The following is a 16520-nucleotide window of genomic DNA, read 5'->3' on the forward strand; positions in this document are numbered from 1 at the left end:
GCTAGCGTAGCTTAATTAAAGCATAACACTGAAGATGTTAAGATGGACCCTAGAAAGTCCCGCAAGCACAAAGGCTTGGTCCTGACTTTACTGTCAGCTTTAGCTATACTTACACATGCAAGTATCCGCCCCCCTGTGAGAATGCCCATAATTCCCTGCTTGGGAACAAGGAGCCGGTATCAGGCACACTCTACTATTAGCCCATGACGCCTTGCTTAGCCACACCCTCAAGGGAACTCAGCAGTGATAGATATTAAGCTATAAGTGAAAACTTGACTTAGTTAAAGCTAAGAGGGCCGGTAAAACTCGTGCCAGCCACCGCGGTTATACGAGAGGCCCAAGTTGACAGACAACGGCGTAAAGAGTGGTTAAGGAAACCAAAAAACTAAAGCCGAACGCTCTCAGAGCTGTTATACGCATCCGAAGGTATGAAGCCCAACTACGAAAGTGGCTTTACATCACCTGAACCCACGAAAGCTAAGAAACAAACTGGGATTAGATACCCCACTATGCTTAGCCCTAAACATCGATTATTAATTACACCCAATATCCGCCCGGGAATTACGAGCATCAGTTTAAAACCCAAAGGACTTGGCGGTGCTTAACATCCACCTAGAGGAGCCTGTTCTAGAACCGATAACCCCCGTTCAACCTCACCCTCCCTTGCTTTTCCCGCCTATATACCACCGTCGTCAGCTTACCCTGTGAAGGCCTAATAGTAAGCAGAATTGGCATAGCCCAAAACGTCAGGTCGAGGTGTAGTGCATGAGAGGGGAAGAAATGGGCTACATTCGCTAGTAGTAGCGAATACGAATGTTGCATTGAAATATGCGACTGAAGGAGGATTTAGCAGTAAGCAGAAAGCAGAGCGTCCCGCTGAAACTGGCCCTAAAGCGCGCACACACCGCCCGTCACCCTCCCCGAGCCCTAAACTCACTTAACTAAAACCCTATAATTGCGAAGGGGAGGAAAGTCGTAACATGGTAAGTGTACCGGAAGGTGCGCTTGGAAAAATCAGAGCGTAGCTAAGACAGAAAAGCATCTCCCTTACACCGAGAAGTCACCCGTGCAAATCGGGTCGCCCTGACGCCCATCAGCTAGCCCCACCCACCAATAACAACAAATCACTATTAATAACCCCGAAAACACACTAAATTTATTTACTAAACCATTCTCCCCCCTTAGTATGGGCGACAGAAAAGGAACTAGCGGAGCAATAGAGAAAGTACCGCAAGGGAACGCTGAAAGAGAGGTGAAAAAGCCCAGTAAAGCCTAAAAAAGCAGAGATTTGACCTCGTACCTTTTGCATCATGATTTAGCCAGCACCCTCAAGCGAAGAGCACTTTAGTTTGATACCCCGAAACTAGGTGAGCTACTCCAAGACAGCCTATTTATTAGGGCGAACCCGTCTCTGTGGCAAAAGAGTGGGAAGAGCTTTGAGTAGAGGTGACAGACCTACCGAACCTAGTTATAGCTGGTTGCCTGGGAATTGGATAGAAGTTCAGCCTTGCGGCTTCTCCATTCACCTCCGTTTCAACTTCCTCCGGATAATCCGAGAAACTGCGAGAGTTAGTCAAAGGGGGTACAGCCCCTTTGAACCAAGACACAACTTTTCCAGGAGGGTAAAGATCATAATAATCAAGGAACAATGTTCTGGTGGGCCTAAAAGCAGCCATCCCCGCAGAAAGCGTTAAAGCTCGGACATACCTTACCTCCCTATATACTGATAACCAAATCTTAACCCCCTAACCCTACCAGGCCGCCCCATGCAGACATGGGCGTGACTATGCTAATATGAGTAACAAGAGAGTACCTACCCCCTCTCTCCTTGCACACGTGTAAATCGGAACGGACCTACCACCGAATCTTAACGGCCCCAAACAAAGAGGGCACTGAAAAATGACCCAAGCAAACCAGAAAACCATCCAGCTTATTACCGTTAACCCCACACTGGTGTGCCCCTAAGGAAAGACTAAAAGAAAGAGAAGGAACTCGGCAAACACATGAAGCCTCGCCTGTTTACCAAAAACATCGCCTCTTGCAAAACCAAAGAATAAGAGGTCCCGCCTGCCCAGTGACAATCTAGTTCAACGGCCGCGGTATTTTGACCGTGCAAAGGTAGCGTAATCACTTGTCTTTTAAATGAAGACCTGTATGAATGGCATAACGAGGGCTTAGCTGTCTCCTCTTTCCAGTCAATGAAATTGATCTCCCCGTGCAGAAGCGGGGATATAACCATAAGACGAGAAGACCCTATGGAGCTTTAGACGTCAAAGCAGATCATGTTAAACACCCCCAAATAAGGGACCAAACTAAATGACCCCTGCTTTAATGTCTTCGGTTGGGGCGACCATGGGGAAATAAAAAACCCCCACGCGGACTGGGAGCACTAAACCCCTTCTTTACCTCTCCTCCCACAACTAAGAGCTACAGCTCTAACTAACAGAATATCTGACCAATCATGATCCGGCAATGCCGATCAACGGACCAAGTTACCCTAGGGATAACAGCGCAATCCCCTTTTAGAGCCCATATCGACAAGGGGGTTTACGACCTCGATGTTGGATCAGGACATCCTAATGGTGCAGCCGCTATTAAGGGTTCGTTTGTTCAACGATTAAAGTCCTACGTGATCTGAGTTCAGACCGGAGTAATCCAGGTCAGTTTCTATCTATGTTATGATCTTTTCTAGTACGAAAGGACCGAAAAGAAGAGGCCCATGCTTGAAGTACGCCTCACCCCCACCTAATGAAAGCATCTAAACTAGGCAAGAGGGCATACCCTTCATGCCTGAGAGAATGGCATGTTAAGGTGGCAGAGCCCGGATACTGCAAAAGACCTAAGCCCTTTCCACAGAGGTTCAAATCCTCTCCTTAACTATGATATCAGCCCTTATTACCCACATCATTAACCCACTGGCCTTTATTGTACCCGTCCTACTAGCCGTCGCCTTTCTGACCCTTATTGAACGAAAAGTACTAGGTTATATACAGCTACGGAAAGGCCCAAACATTGTAGGGCCTTACGGCCTCCTACAACCCATCGCTGACGGAGTTAAGCTTTTTATTAAAGAGCCCGTCCGTCCATCGACAGCCTCCCCCGTATTATTCCTCCTTACCCCTATGCTGGCCCTCACACTTGCCCTGACCCTCTGAGCCCCTATACCTCTCCCATACCCAGTTGCGGACCTAAACCTCGGAATTCTCTTCATCCTGGCACTGTCCAGTCTTGCCGTCTATTCTATTCTAGGCTCAGGGTGGGCCTCCAACTCGAAATATGCCCTCATCGGAGCCCTACGTGCCGTCGCCCAAACCATCTCTTACGAAGTAAGTCTAGGCCTTATCCTCCTAAATATTATTATCTTCACCGGTGGTTTTACTCTTCAAACCTTCAACACAGCCCAGGAAAGTGTCTGACTAGTTCTGCCAGCCTGACCCCTGGCTGCAATGTGATACATCTCAACCCTGGCAGAAACCAACCGGGCCCCCTTTGATTTAACAGAAGGAGAATCTGAATTAGTCTCGGGCTTTAACGTAGAATATGCAGGAGGACCCTTCGCCCTATTTTTCTTAGCGGAGTACGCTAACATCCTACTCATAAATACACTTTCCGCCACCTTATTTTTAGGCGCATCTCACATCCCGACCATCCCTGAACTAACCGCCGCAAATCTCATGACCAAAGCGGCACTCCTCTCGATGGTCTTTTTATGAGTCCGAGCATCTTACCCACGCTTCCGATACGACCAACTCATGCACCTTATCTGGAAAAACTTTCTACCCCTAACGCTAGCCCTGGTCATTTGACACCTTGCGCTCCCCATCGCATTCGCAGGCCTGCCGCCTCAATTATAACCCTGGAGCTGTGCCTGAAGTAAAGGGCCACTTTGATAGAGTGAATTATGGGGGTTAAAGTCCCCCCAACTCCTTAGAAAGAAGGGACTCGAACCCTACCTGAAGAGATCAAAACTCTTAGTGCTTCCACTACACCACTTCCTAGTAAAGTCAGCTAAATAAGCTCTTGGGCCCATACCCCAAGTATGTAGGTTAAACCCCTTCCTCTACTAATGAACCCCTATATCTTAGCCACCTTGCTATTCGGACTTGGCCTAGGTACCACAATCACATTCGCAAGTTCACACTGACTCCTTGCCTGAATAGGCCTAGAAATTAATACACTTGCAATCATTCCCCTAATAGCCCAACACCATCACCCCCGAGCAGTTGAAGCAACCACCAAGTATTTCCTGACCCAAGCTACCGCGGCTGCCATACTCCTCTTTGCCAGCACTACAAACGCCTGACTTACCGGCCAATGAGATATTCAACAAATATCCCACCCCTTTCCCCTCACCCTAATTACATTAGCTTTGGCACTCAAAATTGGCCTGGCCCCCATGCACACCTGACTACCAGAAGTGCTCCAAGGATTAGACCTGACCACAGGACTTGTCCTATCCACCTGACAAAAACTAGCACCATTTGCACTCCTGCTTCAAATCCAGAACGTTAACCCAACCATTCTCGTCACCCTCGGATTAGCATCAACCCTTGTTGGCGGCTGAGGAGGTTTAAACCAAACCCAGCTACGGAAAGTCCTTGCCTACTCCTCCATCGCACATCTAGGCTGAATAATTTTAATCCTCCAATACTCCCCCTCCCTCACTCTCCTAGCACTCCTTACATACTTTGTAATGACATTCTCAACATTCCTTGTATTCAAACTGAATAAATCAACAAGTATTAATGCACTAGCCATCTCCTGGACAAAAGCACCTATTCTCACCTCCCTCACCCCTCTAGTGCTTCTGTCCCTCGGTGGCCTCCCACCACTAACGGGCTTCATACCCAAATGACTTATTCTCCAAGAATTAGCTAAGCAAGATCTGGCCCCCCTGGCCACATTAGCCGCGCTGTCCGCCCTTCTCAGCCTATACTTCTACCTCCGCATCTCTTACGCAATGACCCTTACCATGTCCCCAAACAACTTGACTGGTGTAACCCCCTGACGATTCTCCTCCCCCCAATTGACCCTGCCCCTGGCCATTGCAACCACCGCCACAATTTCCCTCCTCCCCCTCGCCCCCGCCGCAATCGCCCTTTTAACCCCCTAAGGGACTTAGGATAAGACAAGACCAAGGGCCTTCAAAGCCCTAAGCGGGAGTGAAAATCTCCCAGTCCCTGATAAGACTTGCGGGACATTACCCCACATCTCCTGCATGCAAAACAGACACTTTAATTAAGCTAAAGCCTTTCTAGACAGGCAGGCCTCGATCCTGCAAACTCTTAGTTAACAGCTAAGCGCTCAAACCAGCGAGCATCTATCTACCTTTCTCCCGCCTGTTAATATAACCGGCAGGCGGGAGAAAGCCCCGGCAGGGTTTAGCCTGCTTCTTAAGATTTGCAATCTAATATGTAAGTACACCTCGGAGCTTGGTAAGAAGAGGATTCGAACCTCTGTCTATGGGGCTACAATCCACCGCTTAAAGACTCAGCCATCCTACCTGTGGCAATCACACGTTGATTTTTCTCGACCAATCACAAAGACATCGGCACCCTCTATCTAGTATTTGGTGCTTGAGCCGGTATAGTAGGCACAGCCCTAAGTCTACTAATCCGAGCAGAACTCAGCCAACCTGGCGCCCTACTAGGGGATGACCAGATTTACAACGTAATCGTTACAGCTCACGCCTTTGTAATGATCTTCTTTATAGTAATGCCAATCATGATTGGAGGGTTCGGAAATTGACTAATTCCCCTAATGATTGGAGCCCCCGATATAGCATTCCCTCGAATGAATAACATAAGCTTCTGACTCCTCCCTCCATCATTCCTCCTCCTCCTTGCTTCTTCTGGAGTTGAAGCTGGCGCTGGAACCGGGTGAACTGTCTACCCTCCTCTAGCAGGTAACCTAGCCCACGCAGGTGCATCTGTTGACCTTACCATCTTCTCCCTTCACCTAGCTGGGATCTCCTCTATTCTGGGGGCAATCAACTTCATCACAACTATTATCAATATAAAACCAGCTGCCGTTTCTATGTACCAGATTCCTCTGTTCGTGTGAGCCGTACTAATTACAGCTGTCCTCCTTCTCCTCTCCCTTCCCGTTCTAGCTGCCGGAATTACCATGCTCTTAACAGACCGTAATTTAAACACCGCCTTCTTTGACCCTGCAGGAGGTGGGGATCCCATCCTCTACCAACACCTGTTCTGATTCTTCGGCCACCCCGAAGTATATATTCTGATCCTCCCCGGCTTCGGAATAATTTCCCATATTGTTGCCTACTACTCAGGCAAAAAAGAGCCTTTCGGCTATATGGGTATGGTATGGGCTATGATGGCCATCGGCCTTCTAGGCTTCATTGTATGAGCTCACCACATGTTTACAGTCGGAATGGATGTAGACACCCGAGCCTACTTTACATCCGCCACAATAATTATCGCTATCCCGACTGGTGTAAAAGTCTTCAGCTGGCTCGCAACTCTGCACGGAGGTGCTATTAAATGGGAAACCCCTCTACTATGGGCCCTTGGCTTTATTTTCCTCTTTACGGTAGGTGGACTAACTGGAATTGTCCTGGCTAATTCCTCTCTGGATATTGTGCTCCACGACACTTACTATGTAGTTGCCCACTTCCACTACGTACTTTCAATGGGTGCCGTCTTCGCCATTGTTGCAGCCTTTGTACACTGATTCCCCCTGTTTACGGGCTACACCCTTCACAGCACATGAACAAAAATCCACTTCGGAGTTATATTCGTCGGTGTTAACCTTACCTTCTTCCCTCAACACTTCCTAGGACTGGCTGGCATGCCTCGACGATATTCAGACTACCCAGATGCTTACGCACTGTGAAACACAGTCTCCTCTATCGGATCCTTAGTTTCTCTAGTAGCAGTTATTATGTTCCTATTTATCATTTGAGAAGCATTTACCGCCAAGCGAGAGGTTCTCTCAGTAGAACTAACCGCCACAAACGTGGAATGACTACATGGCTGCCCTCCACCTTACCACACATTTGAACAGCCTGCATTCGTTCAAGTACGATCACACTAACGAGAAAGGGAGGAGTTGAACCCCCATGAATTGGTTTCAAGCCAACCACATAACCGCTCTGTCACTTTCTTCATAAGACACTAGTAAAAAGCCATTACAATGCCTTGTCAAGGCATAATTGCGGGTTAAACCCCCGCGTGTCTTGCCCATATAATGGCACATCCCTCGCAACTAGGATTTCAAGACGCAGCTTCACCTCTTATAGAAGAACTTCTTCATTTCCATGACCATGCCTTAATAATCGTCTTCTTAATCAGCACAATAGTGCTATACATTATTGTGGCCATGGTTACCGCCAAATTTACCGATAAACTTGTCCTAGATTCCCAAGAAATCGAAATCATTTGAACCCTACTCCCTGCAATCATCCTTATTCTGATTGCTTTACCATCCCTCCGCATTCTCTACTTAATAGATGAAATTAATGACCCCCATCTGACAATCAAAGCCCTAGGTCACCAATGATACTGAAGCTATGAGTACACCGACTACGAAGACCTAGGATTTGACTCCTACATGATCCCCACCCAAGACTTAACCCCCGGCCAGTTTCGCCTTCTAGAGGCAGACCACCGAATGGTAATCCCAGTCGAATCCCCTATCCGAGTCCTTATTTCTGCTGAAGACGTCCTGCACTCCTGAGCAATCCCTGCACTAGGCGTAAAAGTAGATGCAGTCCCCGGCCGTCTCAACCAAACCACCTTCATCGTCAACCGCCCCGGGGTATTCTACGGACAATGCTCCGAAATCTGCGGGGCCAACCACAGTTTTATACCTATCGTAGTTGAAGCAGTTCCCCTAGAACACTTTGAAAACTGAACCTCCCTAATAATCGAAGACGCTTCGCTAAGAAGCTAAATAGGTCCATAGCGTTAGCCTTTTAAGCTAGAGACTGGTGACTACCAACCACCCTTAGCGACATGCCCCAACTTAACCCTGCACCCTGATTTGCTATCCTAGCTTTTTCCTGACTAGTTTTCCTAACTGTAATTCCACCCAAAGTCCTAGCACACTCTTTCCCAAACGAACCCTCCTCCCATAGCGCAGAACAACCTAAAACAGAATCCTGAAACTGACCATGACATTAAGCTTTTTTGACCAATTTATAAGCCCCACATACCTCGGCATTCCACTAATTGCCCTAGCTATTGCCCTACCCTGAATCCTTTACCCCACACCCTCAAGCCGATGACTAAACAACCGACTTCTCACCCTTCAAGGGTGGTTTATTAACCGCTTTACCCAGCAACTCCTTCTGCCTCTAAACCCCGGGGGGCACAAGTGAGCACTCCTCTTTACCTCCCTGATGATTTTCCTCATCTCACTCAATATACTAGGCCTCCTCCCCTATACTTTCACCCCTACCACTCAACTGTCCCTCAATATAGGACTTGCAGTCCCCCTTTGACTAGCAACGGTTATTATCGGCATGCGAAACCAGCCAACTCACGCGCTAGGTCATCTTCTCCCAGAAGGAACCCCTACCCTCCTAATCCCGATCCTTATTATTATTGAGACAATTAGCCTGTTTATCCGCCCACTAGCCCTTGGAGTTCGACTAACGGCCAACTTAACAGCAGGGCACCTGTTAATTCAACTCATTGCCACCGCCGCCTTTGTCCTCCTCCCTCTTATGCCTACCGTGGCCATCCTAACAGCGACCCTTCTATTCCTATTAACCCTGCTAGAAGTCGCTGTAGCCATGATTCAAGCCTATGTCTTCGTCCTCCTTCTAAGCCTCTACCTACAAGAAAACGTCTAATGGCCCATCAATCACACCCCTACCACATAGTCGACCCCAGCCCGTGGCCCCTAACGGGCGCCGTCGCTGCCCTACTAATGACATCAGGTCTTGCAATCTGATTCCACTTCCACTCAGTACCTCTTATGGCACTAGGCACCGCCCTCCTTGTCCTGACTGTGTGCCAGTGATGACGAGACGTAGTCCGAGAAGGTACATTTCAAGGACACCATACACCTCCCGTTCAGAAAGGCCTTCGGTACGGAATAATCCTCTTTATCACCTCCGAAGTACTCTTCTTCCTCGGCTTCTTCTGAGCATTCTATCATTCGAGCCTCGCACCCACCCCTGAACTAGGAGGGCACTGACCCCCCACCGGCATTACCGCTCTAGACCCTTTCGAAGTGCCACTCCTGAATACAGCCGTCCTACTTGCCTCAGGTGTTACAGTTACCTGAGCCCACCACAGTATTATGGAAGCAAAACGGAAGCAAGCAATTCAATCCTTAGCGCTTACAATCCTTCTTGGAGCCTACTTCACCTTCCTCCAAGCCATAGAATACAACGAAGCCCCCTTCACAATTGCTGACGGTGTTTATGGCGCTACCTTTTTTGTAGCGACGGGATTCCATGGACTCCACGTCCTCATCGGCTCAACATTCCTGGCCGTCTGCCTACTACGGCAAGTCCGGCACCACTTCACATCTAACCATCACTTTGGATTCGAGGCAGCTGCCTGATACTGACACTTTGTAGACGTTGTTTGACTTTTCCTTTACATCTCCATTTATTGATGAGGATCTTAATCTTTCTAGTATTAAAGCAAGTATAAGTGACTTCCAATCACCCGGTCTTGGTTAAAATCCAAGGAAAGATAATGAATCTCGTCACAACAGTCATTACTATTGCCGTTGCACTTTCTACAGTCCTCGCCATCGTCTCCTTCTGACTTCCACAAATGACCCCCGACCACGAAAAGCTCTCCCCCTACGAATGTGGGTTTGACCCCCTCGGCACAGCCCGACTGCCCTTCTCCCTCCGATTTTTTCTCGTCGCTATCCTCTTCCTCCTTTTCGACTTAGAAATTGCCCTTCTGTTACCACTTCCCTGAGGGGACCAATTAGCATCCCCCCTCCTAACATTCTTCTGAGCCTCCGCCGTCTTAATTCTCCTCACCCTCGGCTTAATCTACGAATGAATACAAGGAGGGCTCGAATGGGCCGAATAGGCAATTAGTCTAATAAAAACATTTGATTTCGGCTCAAAAACTTGTGGTTTAAGTCCGCAATTGCCTAATGACCCCCGTTCACTTCGCCTTTTCATCCACTTTCATACTAGGCCTTACAGGCCTGGCATTTCACCGGTACCACCTCCTCTCAGCCCTCCTATGCCTAGAGGGTATAATGCTCTCCCTGTTTATTGCTCTTTCCCTGTGAACCCTTCAACTAGACTCAACCAACTTTTCAGCGTCCCCTATACTTCTTCTGGCATTCTCAGCCTGTGAAGCTAGTGCAGGCCTAGCCCTTTTAGTAGCCACTGCCCGCACCCATGGAACTGACCGCCTACAAAGCCTAAACCTCCTACAATGCTAAAAATCCTTATTCCTACCCTAATGCTCGCCCCCACAACTTGGCTCTCCTCACCTAAATGACTTTGGCCCTCAACCCTCGCCCACAGCTTCATAATTGCCCTCTTTAGCCTCACCTGATTAAAAAACCTGTCGGAAACCGGCTGATCCTCCCTCAACCTGTATATAGCAACCGACCCCCTCTCAACGCCCCTTCTCGTACTTACCTGCTGACTGCTCCCCCTCATGACCCTGGCAAGTCAAAACCACATGAGCTCTGAACCTATTAACCGGCAACGAATATACATTACACTCCTCACCTCCTTGCAATTTTTCCTAATTTTAGCCTTCAGCGCCACAGAAGTTATTATATTTTATGTTATATTTGAAGCTACCCTTATCCCCACTCTTATTATCATCACACGCTGGGGAAACCAAACAGAACGCCTCAACGCAGGCACATATTTCCTGTTCTACACACTAGCGGGGTCCCTACCACTTCTTGTTGCTCTCCTCCTTCTTCAGAACAGTACAGGCACCCTATCTCTCCTAACTCTTCAATATTCCGACCCCTTGTACCTTAACTCCTATGCAGATAAACTATGATGAGCTGGCTGCCTACTAGCCTTCTTAGTTAAAATGCCCTTGTATGGTGTTCACCTCTGATTACCCAAAGCGCACGTTGAAGCCCCCATTGCCGGCTCCATAGTTCTTGCTGCCGTCCTCCTAAAACTAGGAGGCTATGGCATAATACGAATGATAGTGATACTCGAGCCCCTCACCAAAGACCTAAGCTACCCCTTCATTGTCTTCGCACTCTGAGGGGTAATTATAACGGGCTCTATCTGCCTTCGCCAAACAGATCTAAAATCACTCATTGCCTACTCCTCAGTCAGCCACATAGGTCTCGTTGCAGGGGGAATCCTCATCCAAACGCCCTGAGGATTCACCGGAGCCCTCATCCTAATAATCGCCCACGGCCTGACTTCCTCCGCCCTCTTCTGCCTGGCTAACACTAACTACGAGCGAACCCATAGCCGCACCATGCTACTAGCACGAGGTCTCCAAATGGTCCTCCCCTTAATGGCAACATGGTGATTCTTCGCCAGCCTTGCTAACCTAGCCCTCCCGCCACTACCAAACCTCATGGGTGAATTAATAATTATTACCTCCCTATTCAACTGGTCTTGATGGACCCTGGCACTAACAGGCGCCGGCACCCTCATCACTGCAGGCTACTCGCTGTACATGTTTCTTATGACCCAGCGAGGCCCACTCCCAGCACACATTATTGCCCTGGACCCCTCCCACTCCCGAGAGCACCTGCTGATTCTCCTTCATCTCCTTCCACTACTCCTGCTTATTCTTAAGCCTGAATTAATCTGAGGCTGAACTGCTTGTAGGTATAGTTTAACAAAAATATCAGATTGTGATTCTGAAGACAGGGGTTAAAGTCCCCTTATCCACCGAGAGAGGTCCGTAGACAACAAAGACTGCTAATCTTCGCTACCCTGGTTAGACCCCAGGGCTCACTCGAAGCGCTCCTATAGGATAACAGCTCATCCGTTGGTCTTAGGAACCAAAGATTCTTGGTGCAAATCCAAGTAGCAGCTATGCACCCCACTTCGCTCATAATAACATCAAGTTTAATCATTATCTTTGCACTCCTAGCATACCCCTTACTTACTACCCTTTCACCCCAACCCCGAGAACCCCACTGAGCCCTCTCTCACATTAAAACGGCAGTCAAACTGGCCTTCTTCGTGAGCCTCCTGCCACTATTTCTGTTTCTTAATGAAGGCCTAGAAACCATCGTCACTAACTGGAACTGAATAAACACCCTCACTTTTGATATCAACATCAGCCTAAAATTCGACCACTACTCCATTATCTTTACCCCTATCGCCCTCTATGTCACTTGGTCTATTCTAGAGTTCGCCTCTTGGTACATACACTCAGACCCCTACATGAATCGATTCTTTAAATACCTTTTGATTTTCCTCATCGCTATAATTATTCTAGTAACAGCAAACAACATGTTTCAACTCTTCATCGGCTGAGAGGGCGTCGGTATTATATCCTTTCTCCTAATCGGGTGGTGATACGGACGGTCAGACGCAAACACCGCAGCCCTACAAGCAGTTCTCTACAACCGGGTTGGGGATATCGGACTAATCTTTGCCATAGCATGAATAGCAACAAACCTCAACTCATGAGAAATGCAACAAATATTTGCAACCGCCAAAGACTTTGACCTCACACTCCCCTTACTAGGACTCATCATCGCAGCTACTGGCAAGTCTGCCCAGTTAGGACTGCACCCCTGGCTCCCATCAGCCATGGAAGGCCCTACACCGGTCTCTGCCCTACTGCACTCAAGCACAATAGTTGTCGCGGGAATTTTCCTCCTTGTCCGAATAAGCCCTCTAATGGAAAATAACCAGACAGCCCTTACGATCTGCCTCTGCCTCGGAGCCCTAACAACACTATTCACTGCCACCTGCGCCCTCACCCAAAACGATATCAAGAAAATCGTTGCATTCTCCACATCCAGCCAGCTAGGCCTTATAATAGTAACTATTGGGCTTAACCAACCCCAACTGGCCTTCCTTCACATCTGCACCCATGCCTTCTTCAAAGCAATACTTTTCCTCTGCTCCGGCTCTATTATCCACAGCCTTAATGATGAGCAAGATATCCGAAAAATGGGGGGTATGCACCACCTCACTCCCTTCACCTCATCCTGCCTAACCATTGGCAGCCTCGCCCTTACAGGTACCCCTTTTCTGGCGGGCTTTTTCTCTAAAGATGCTATCATCGAAGCACTAAACACATCCCACCTAAACGCCTGAGCCCTTACTCTCACCCTACTAGCTACCTCCTTCACAGCTATCTATAGCCTACGCGTTGTCTTCTTCGTTTCCATGGGACACCCACGATTTAATCCTCTCTCCCCCATTAACGAAAACAACCCGACTGTTATCAACCCCATCAAACGCCTAGCCTGAGGGAGCATTATTGCCGGCCTTTTAATCACCTCTAACATACTCCCCCTAAAAACACCCGTGATATCTATGCCCCTACTCCTTAAACTTGCGGCCCTCGCGGTTACAATTACTGGGCTCCTAATTGCCCTAGAACTAGCTTCCTTAACAAATAAACAATTTAAACCAACACCAACACTCACTACGCACCATTTCTCAAATATACTAGGCTTTTTCCCCGCAATTGTCCATCGGCTCACCCCTAAACTGAACCTTACTCTAGGTCAGACTGTTGCCAGTCAAATGGTCGACCAAACCTGACTAGAGAAAACGGGCCCCAAAGCAATTACCTCCTACAATCTACCTCTAGTCACCACAACAAGTAATATCCAACAGGGGATGATTAAAACCTACCTCTCCCTCTTCCTCTTAACCCTCACCCTTATGACACTTCTGCTCGCATACTAAACAGCCCGGAGAGCACCCCGACTAAGTCCTCGAGTCAGCTCTAGTACCACAAACAAAGTAAGCAACAATACCCATGCACTGATAATTAACATTCAACCCCCTAGTGAGTACATTAAAGCAACTCCCCCAACATCTCCCCGAAACACAGAGAACTCACCTAGTTCATCAACAGAGACCCAAGAAGACTCATACCACCCCCCTCAAAACAGCCCGGACACCACGACTACCCCCACCAGATAAGCCCCCATATACATGACTACCGGCCGACTCCCTCAGCTCTCTGGGTAAGGTTCAGCAGCAAGAGCTGCCGAATATGCAAACACTACCAACATCCCACCTAAATAAATTAAGAACAACACCAAAGATAAGAAAGGCCCCCCGTGCCCCACCAAAACACCACACCCTACCCCTGCAACTACAACCAACCCTAGAGCAGCAAAGTAGGGAGAGGGGTTAGAAGCAACAGCAACTAATCCCATTACAAAAGAAAATAAAAGCAAATACATGATAAAAGTCATAATTCCTGCCAGGACTCTAACCAGGACTAATGGCTTGAAAAACCACCGTTGTTATTCAACTACAAGAACCTAATGGCTAATCTCCGAAAAACCCACCCCCTCCTAAAAATCGCAAACGACGCACTAGTGGATCTCCCAACTCCCTCCAACATTTCAGTCTGATGAAACTTCGGCTCCCTCCTCGGCCTCTGTTTAGCTGCCCAAGTCCTCACAGGCCTGTTTCTCGCTATACACTATACATCAGACATCGCGACGGCCTTTACATCCGTAGCACATATCTGCCGAGATGTAAATTATGGATGACTCATCCGAAACATGCACGCCAACGGCGCATCCTTCTTCTTCATCTGCATTTACCTCCACATTGGCCGAGGTCTTTACTATGGCTCCTATCTATACAAAGAAACATGGAATATTGGAGTTGTTCTCCTTCTCCTAGTAATGATGACCGCTTTCGTAGGTTATGTATTACCCTGAGGCCAAATATCTTTCTGAGGCGCCACCGTTATCACCAACCTTCTCTCCGCCGTCCCCTACGTCGGCAACGCTCTCGTCCAATGAATTTGAGGAGGCTTCTCAGTTGACAACGCCACCCTCACTCGATTCTTCGCCTTCCACTTTCTTCTCCCATTTGTCATCATAGCCGCAACCATTATTCACCTACTTTTCCTCCACGAAACCGGCTCCAACAACCCCACAGGCCTCAATTCAGACGCAGACAAAATCTCATTCCACCCCTACTTCTCATACAAAGACCTCTTAGGCTTTGCTGCCCTCCTCGTTGCACTAACCTCCCTCGCCCTATTCTCCCCCAACCTCCTTGGCGACCCCGATAATTTCACCCCCGCAAACCCCCTAGTCACTCCACCACATATTAAACCCGAATGATACTTCCTCTTTGCTTACGCTATCCTCCGATCTATTCCTAATAAACTAGGAGGAGTCCTTGCCCTATTAGCCTCCATCCTGGTACTTATAGTAGTACCCATCCTGCACACATCTAAACAACGAGGCCTAACATTCCGACCTCTAACACAATTCTTATTTTGAACCCTTGTCGCAGACGTAGCAATCCTCACCTGAATTGGAGGCATGCCCGTCGAACACCCCTTTATTATCATTGGACAGATCGCCTCCTTCCTGTATTTCTTCCTATTCCTCGTTCTAGCACCTCTAGCAGGCTGACTGGAAAACAAAGCCCTCGGATGATCCTGCACTAGTAGCTCAGCGCCAGAGCGCCGGTCTTGTAAACCGGATGCCGGAGGTTAAACCCCTCCCTACTGCTTCAAAGAAAGGAGATTCTAACTCCTACCCCTAACTCCCAAAGCTAGGATTCTAACGCTAAACTATTCTTTGCGCATTTTTAAATACATACATGTATGTATTAACACCATACACTTATATTAACCATATAATCCAATGTTTTAACACATAATATGTAACTCGACCATTAATAATAATGTAACCATTCATACTTATACAACAATAATAAGGTAGACATAAACCATAATTTTGTAACTTCAATAAGACACTTAATTAAACAAACAGAAACTTAAGACCTAGCACTTTGAATTAATGTGTCTAGTTATACCAGGACTCAAATTCCGATTGAGCTCAGAATCTTAATGTAGTAAGAGACCACCAACCAGCATATTTCACAGGGATAACTGTCATTGAAGGTGAGGGACAATAACTGTGGGGGTCGCACTAAATGAACTATTCCTGGCATTTGGTTCCTACTTCAGGGCCATAACTGGTCCTTCCTCACTCTTTCCTTGACGCTGACATAAGTTAATGGTGGTAACCATAATATTCGTTACCCAACATGCCGGGCGTTCCTTCCAGCGGGTAGGGGGTTCCTTTTTTTGTTTTCCTTTCACTTGACATTTCAGAGTGCACACGGTATAATTAAAATAAGGTTGTACATTTCCTTGCTTGGAAGAAAATTTATTAAAGGTGGAAAGACTTTACACAAGAAATACATATTTGGATATCAAGGACATAAAGTATTTATTCTTCTCCTAAAATACCTAAGATACCCCCCGTTTTTGCGCGTAAAACCCCCCTACCCCCCAAAACTCCAGAGATCACTAACACTCCTGAAAACCCCCCGGAAACAGGAAAACCTCTAGCAGCTTCTTTTTACCTCAAAATGCGTCTATTTACACTATTAAAATATTTCACAT

At 47.6% G+C, this 16520-nt stretch overlaps 13 protein-coding genes across 13 annotated transcripts, besides 25 other annotated features; 12 read left to right on the forward strand and 1 right to left on the reverse strand. All coding sequences in view use genetic code 2, as the record gives it.

The window, feature by feature from the left end:
* Window positions 1–68, forward strand: a tRNA (tRNA-Phe).
* Window positions 69–1015, forward strand: an rRNA (s-rRNA).
* Window positions 1016–1087, forward strand: a tRNA (tRNA-Val).
* Window positions 1088–2805, forward strand: an rRNA (l-rRNA).
* Window positions 2806–2879, forward strand: a tRNA (tRNA-Leu).
* ND1 (NADH dehydrogenase subunit 1) lies at window positions 2880–3854 on the forward strand. The gene has a single exon. The coding sequence runs from the start codon at window positions 2880–2882 to the stop codon at window positions 3852–3854; it is 975 nt and encodes a 324-aa protein (YP_002887520.1).
* A 4-nt stretch (window positions 3855–3858) lies between these two features.
* Window positions 3859–3928, forward strand: a tRNA (tRNA-Ile).
* Window positions 3928–3998, reverse strand: a tRNA (tRNA-Gln).
* Window positions 3998–4066, forward strand: a tRNA (tRNA-Met).
* ND2 (NADH dehydrogenase subunit 2) lies at window positions 4067–5113 on the forward strand. The gene has a single exon. The coding sequence runs from the start codon at window positions 4067–4069 to the stop codon at window positions 5111–5113; it is 1047 nt and encodes a 348-aa protein (YP_002887521.1).
* Window positions 5113–5183, forward strand: a tRNA (tRNA-Trp).
* A 1-nt stretch (window position 5184) lies between these two features.
* Window positions 5185–5253, reverse strand: a tRNA (tRNA-Ala).
* Window position 5254: 1 nt separating this feature from the next.
* Window positions 5255–5327, reverse strand: a tRNA (tRNA-Asn).
* A 39-nt stretch (window positions 5328–5366) lies between these two features.
* Window positions 5367–5433, reverse strand: a tRNA (tRNA-Cys).
* Window positions 5434–5504, reverse strand: a tRNA (tRNA-Tyr).
* A 1-nt stretch (window position 5505) lies between these two features.
* Window positions 5506–7056, forward strand: COX1 (cytochrome c oxidase subunit I). The gene has a single exon. The coding sequence runs from the start codon at window positions 5506–5508 to the stop codon at window positions 7054–7056; it is 1551 nt and encodes a 516-aa protein (YP_002887522.1).
* Window positions 7057–7124, reverse strand: a tRNA (tRNA-Ser).
* A 6-nt stretch (window positions 7125–7130) lies between these two features.
* Window positions 7131–7201, forward strand: a tRNA (tRNA-Asp).
* An 8-nt stretch (window positions 7202–7209) lies between these two features.
* Window positions 7210–7900, forward strand: COX2 (cytochrome c oxidase subunit II). The gene has a single exon. A coding segment is annotated over exon 1 (691 nt).
* Window positions 7901–7975, forward strand: a tRNA (tRNA-Lys).
* A 1-nt stretch (window position 7976) lies between these two features.
* On the forward strand, window positions 7977–8144 carry ATP8 (ATP synthase F0 subunit 8). Its single transcript has one exon. It carries the CDS (start codon window positions 7977–7979, stop codon window positions 8142–8144), a length of 168 nt encoding a protein of 55 aa, YP_002887524.1.
* ATP6 (ATP synthase F0 subunit 6) lies at window positions 8135–8818 on the forward strand. Its single transcript has one exon. It carries the CDS (start codon window positions 8135–8137, stop codon window positions 8816–8818), a length of 684 nt encoding a protein of 227 aa, YP_002887525.1.
* Window positions 8818–9603, forward strand: COX3 (cytochrome c oxidase subunit III). The gene has a single exon. The coding sequence runs from the start codon at window positions 8818–8820 to the stop codon at window positions 9601–9603; it is 786 nt and encodes a 261-aa protein (YP_002887526.1).
* Window positions 9603–9674, forward strand: a tRNA (tRNA-Gly).
* ND3 (NADH dehydrogenase subunit 3) lies at window positions 9675–10023 on the forward strand. Its single transcript has one exon. A coding segment is annotated over exon 1 (349 nt).
* Window positions 10024–10092, forward strand: a tRNA (tRNA-Arg).
* ND4L (NADH dehydrogenase subunit 4L) lies at window positions 10093–10389 on the forward strand. Its single transcript has one exon. The coding sequence runs from the start codon at window positions 10093–10095 to the stop codon at window positions 10387–10389; it is 297 nt and encodes a 98-aa protein (YP_002887528.1).
* Window positions 10383–11763, forward strand: ND4 (NADH dehydrogenase subunit 4). Its single transcript has one exon. A coding segment is annotated over exon 1 (1381 nt).
* Window positions 11764–11832, forward strand: a tRNA (tRNA-His).
* Window positions 11833–11901, forward strand: a tRNA (tRNA-Ser).
* A 3-nt stretch (window positions 11902–11904) lies between these two features.
* Window positions 11905–11977, forward strand: a tRNA (tRNA-Leu).
* ND5 (NADH dehydrogenase subunit 5) lies at window positions 11978–13816 on the forward strand. Its single transcript has one exon. It carries the CDS (start codon window positions 11978–11980, stop codon window positions 13814–13816), a length of 1839 nt encoding a protein of 612 aa, YP_002887530.1.
* ND6 (NADH dehydrogenase subunit 6) lies at window positions 13813–14334 on the reverse strand. The gene has a single exon. It carries the CDS (start codon window positions 14332–14334, stop codon window positions 13813–13815), a length of 522 nt encoding a protein of 173 aa, YP_002887531.1.
* Window positions 14335–14403, reverse strand: a tRNA (tRNA-Glu).
* A 3-nt stretch (window positions 14404–14406) lies between these two features.
* Window positions 14407–15547, forward strand: CYTB (cytochrome b). The gene has a single exon. A coding segment is annotated over exon 1 (1141 nt).
* Window positions 15548–15614, forward strand: a tRNA (tRNA-Thr).
* Window positions 15615–15619: 5 nt separating this feature from the next.
* Window positions 15620–15690, reverse strand: a tRNA (tRNA-Pro).
* Window positions 15691–16520: a D loop.

The sequence above is a fragment of the mitochondrial genome of Xiphias gladius, assembly GCF_016859285.1.
Source record: "Xiphias gladius mitochondrion, complete genome".
Classification (NCBI taxonomy): domain Eukaryota; kingdom Metazoa; phylum Chordata; class Actinopteri; order Istiophoriformes; family Xiphiidae; genus Xiphias; species Xiphias gladius.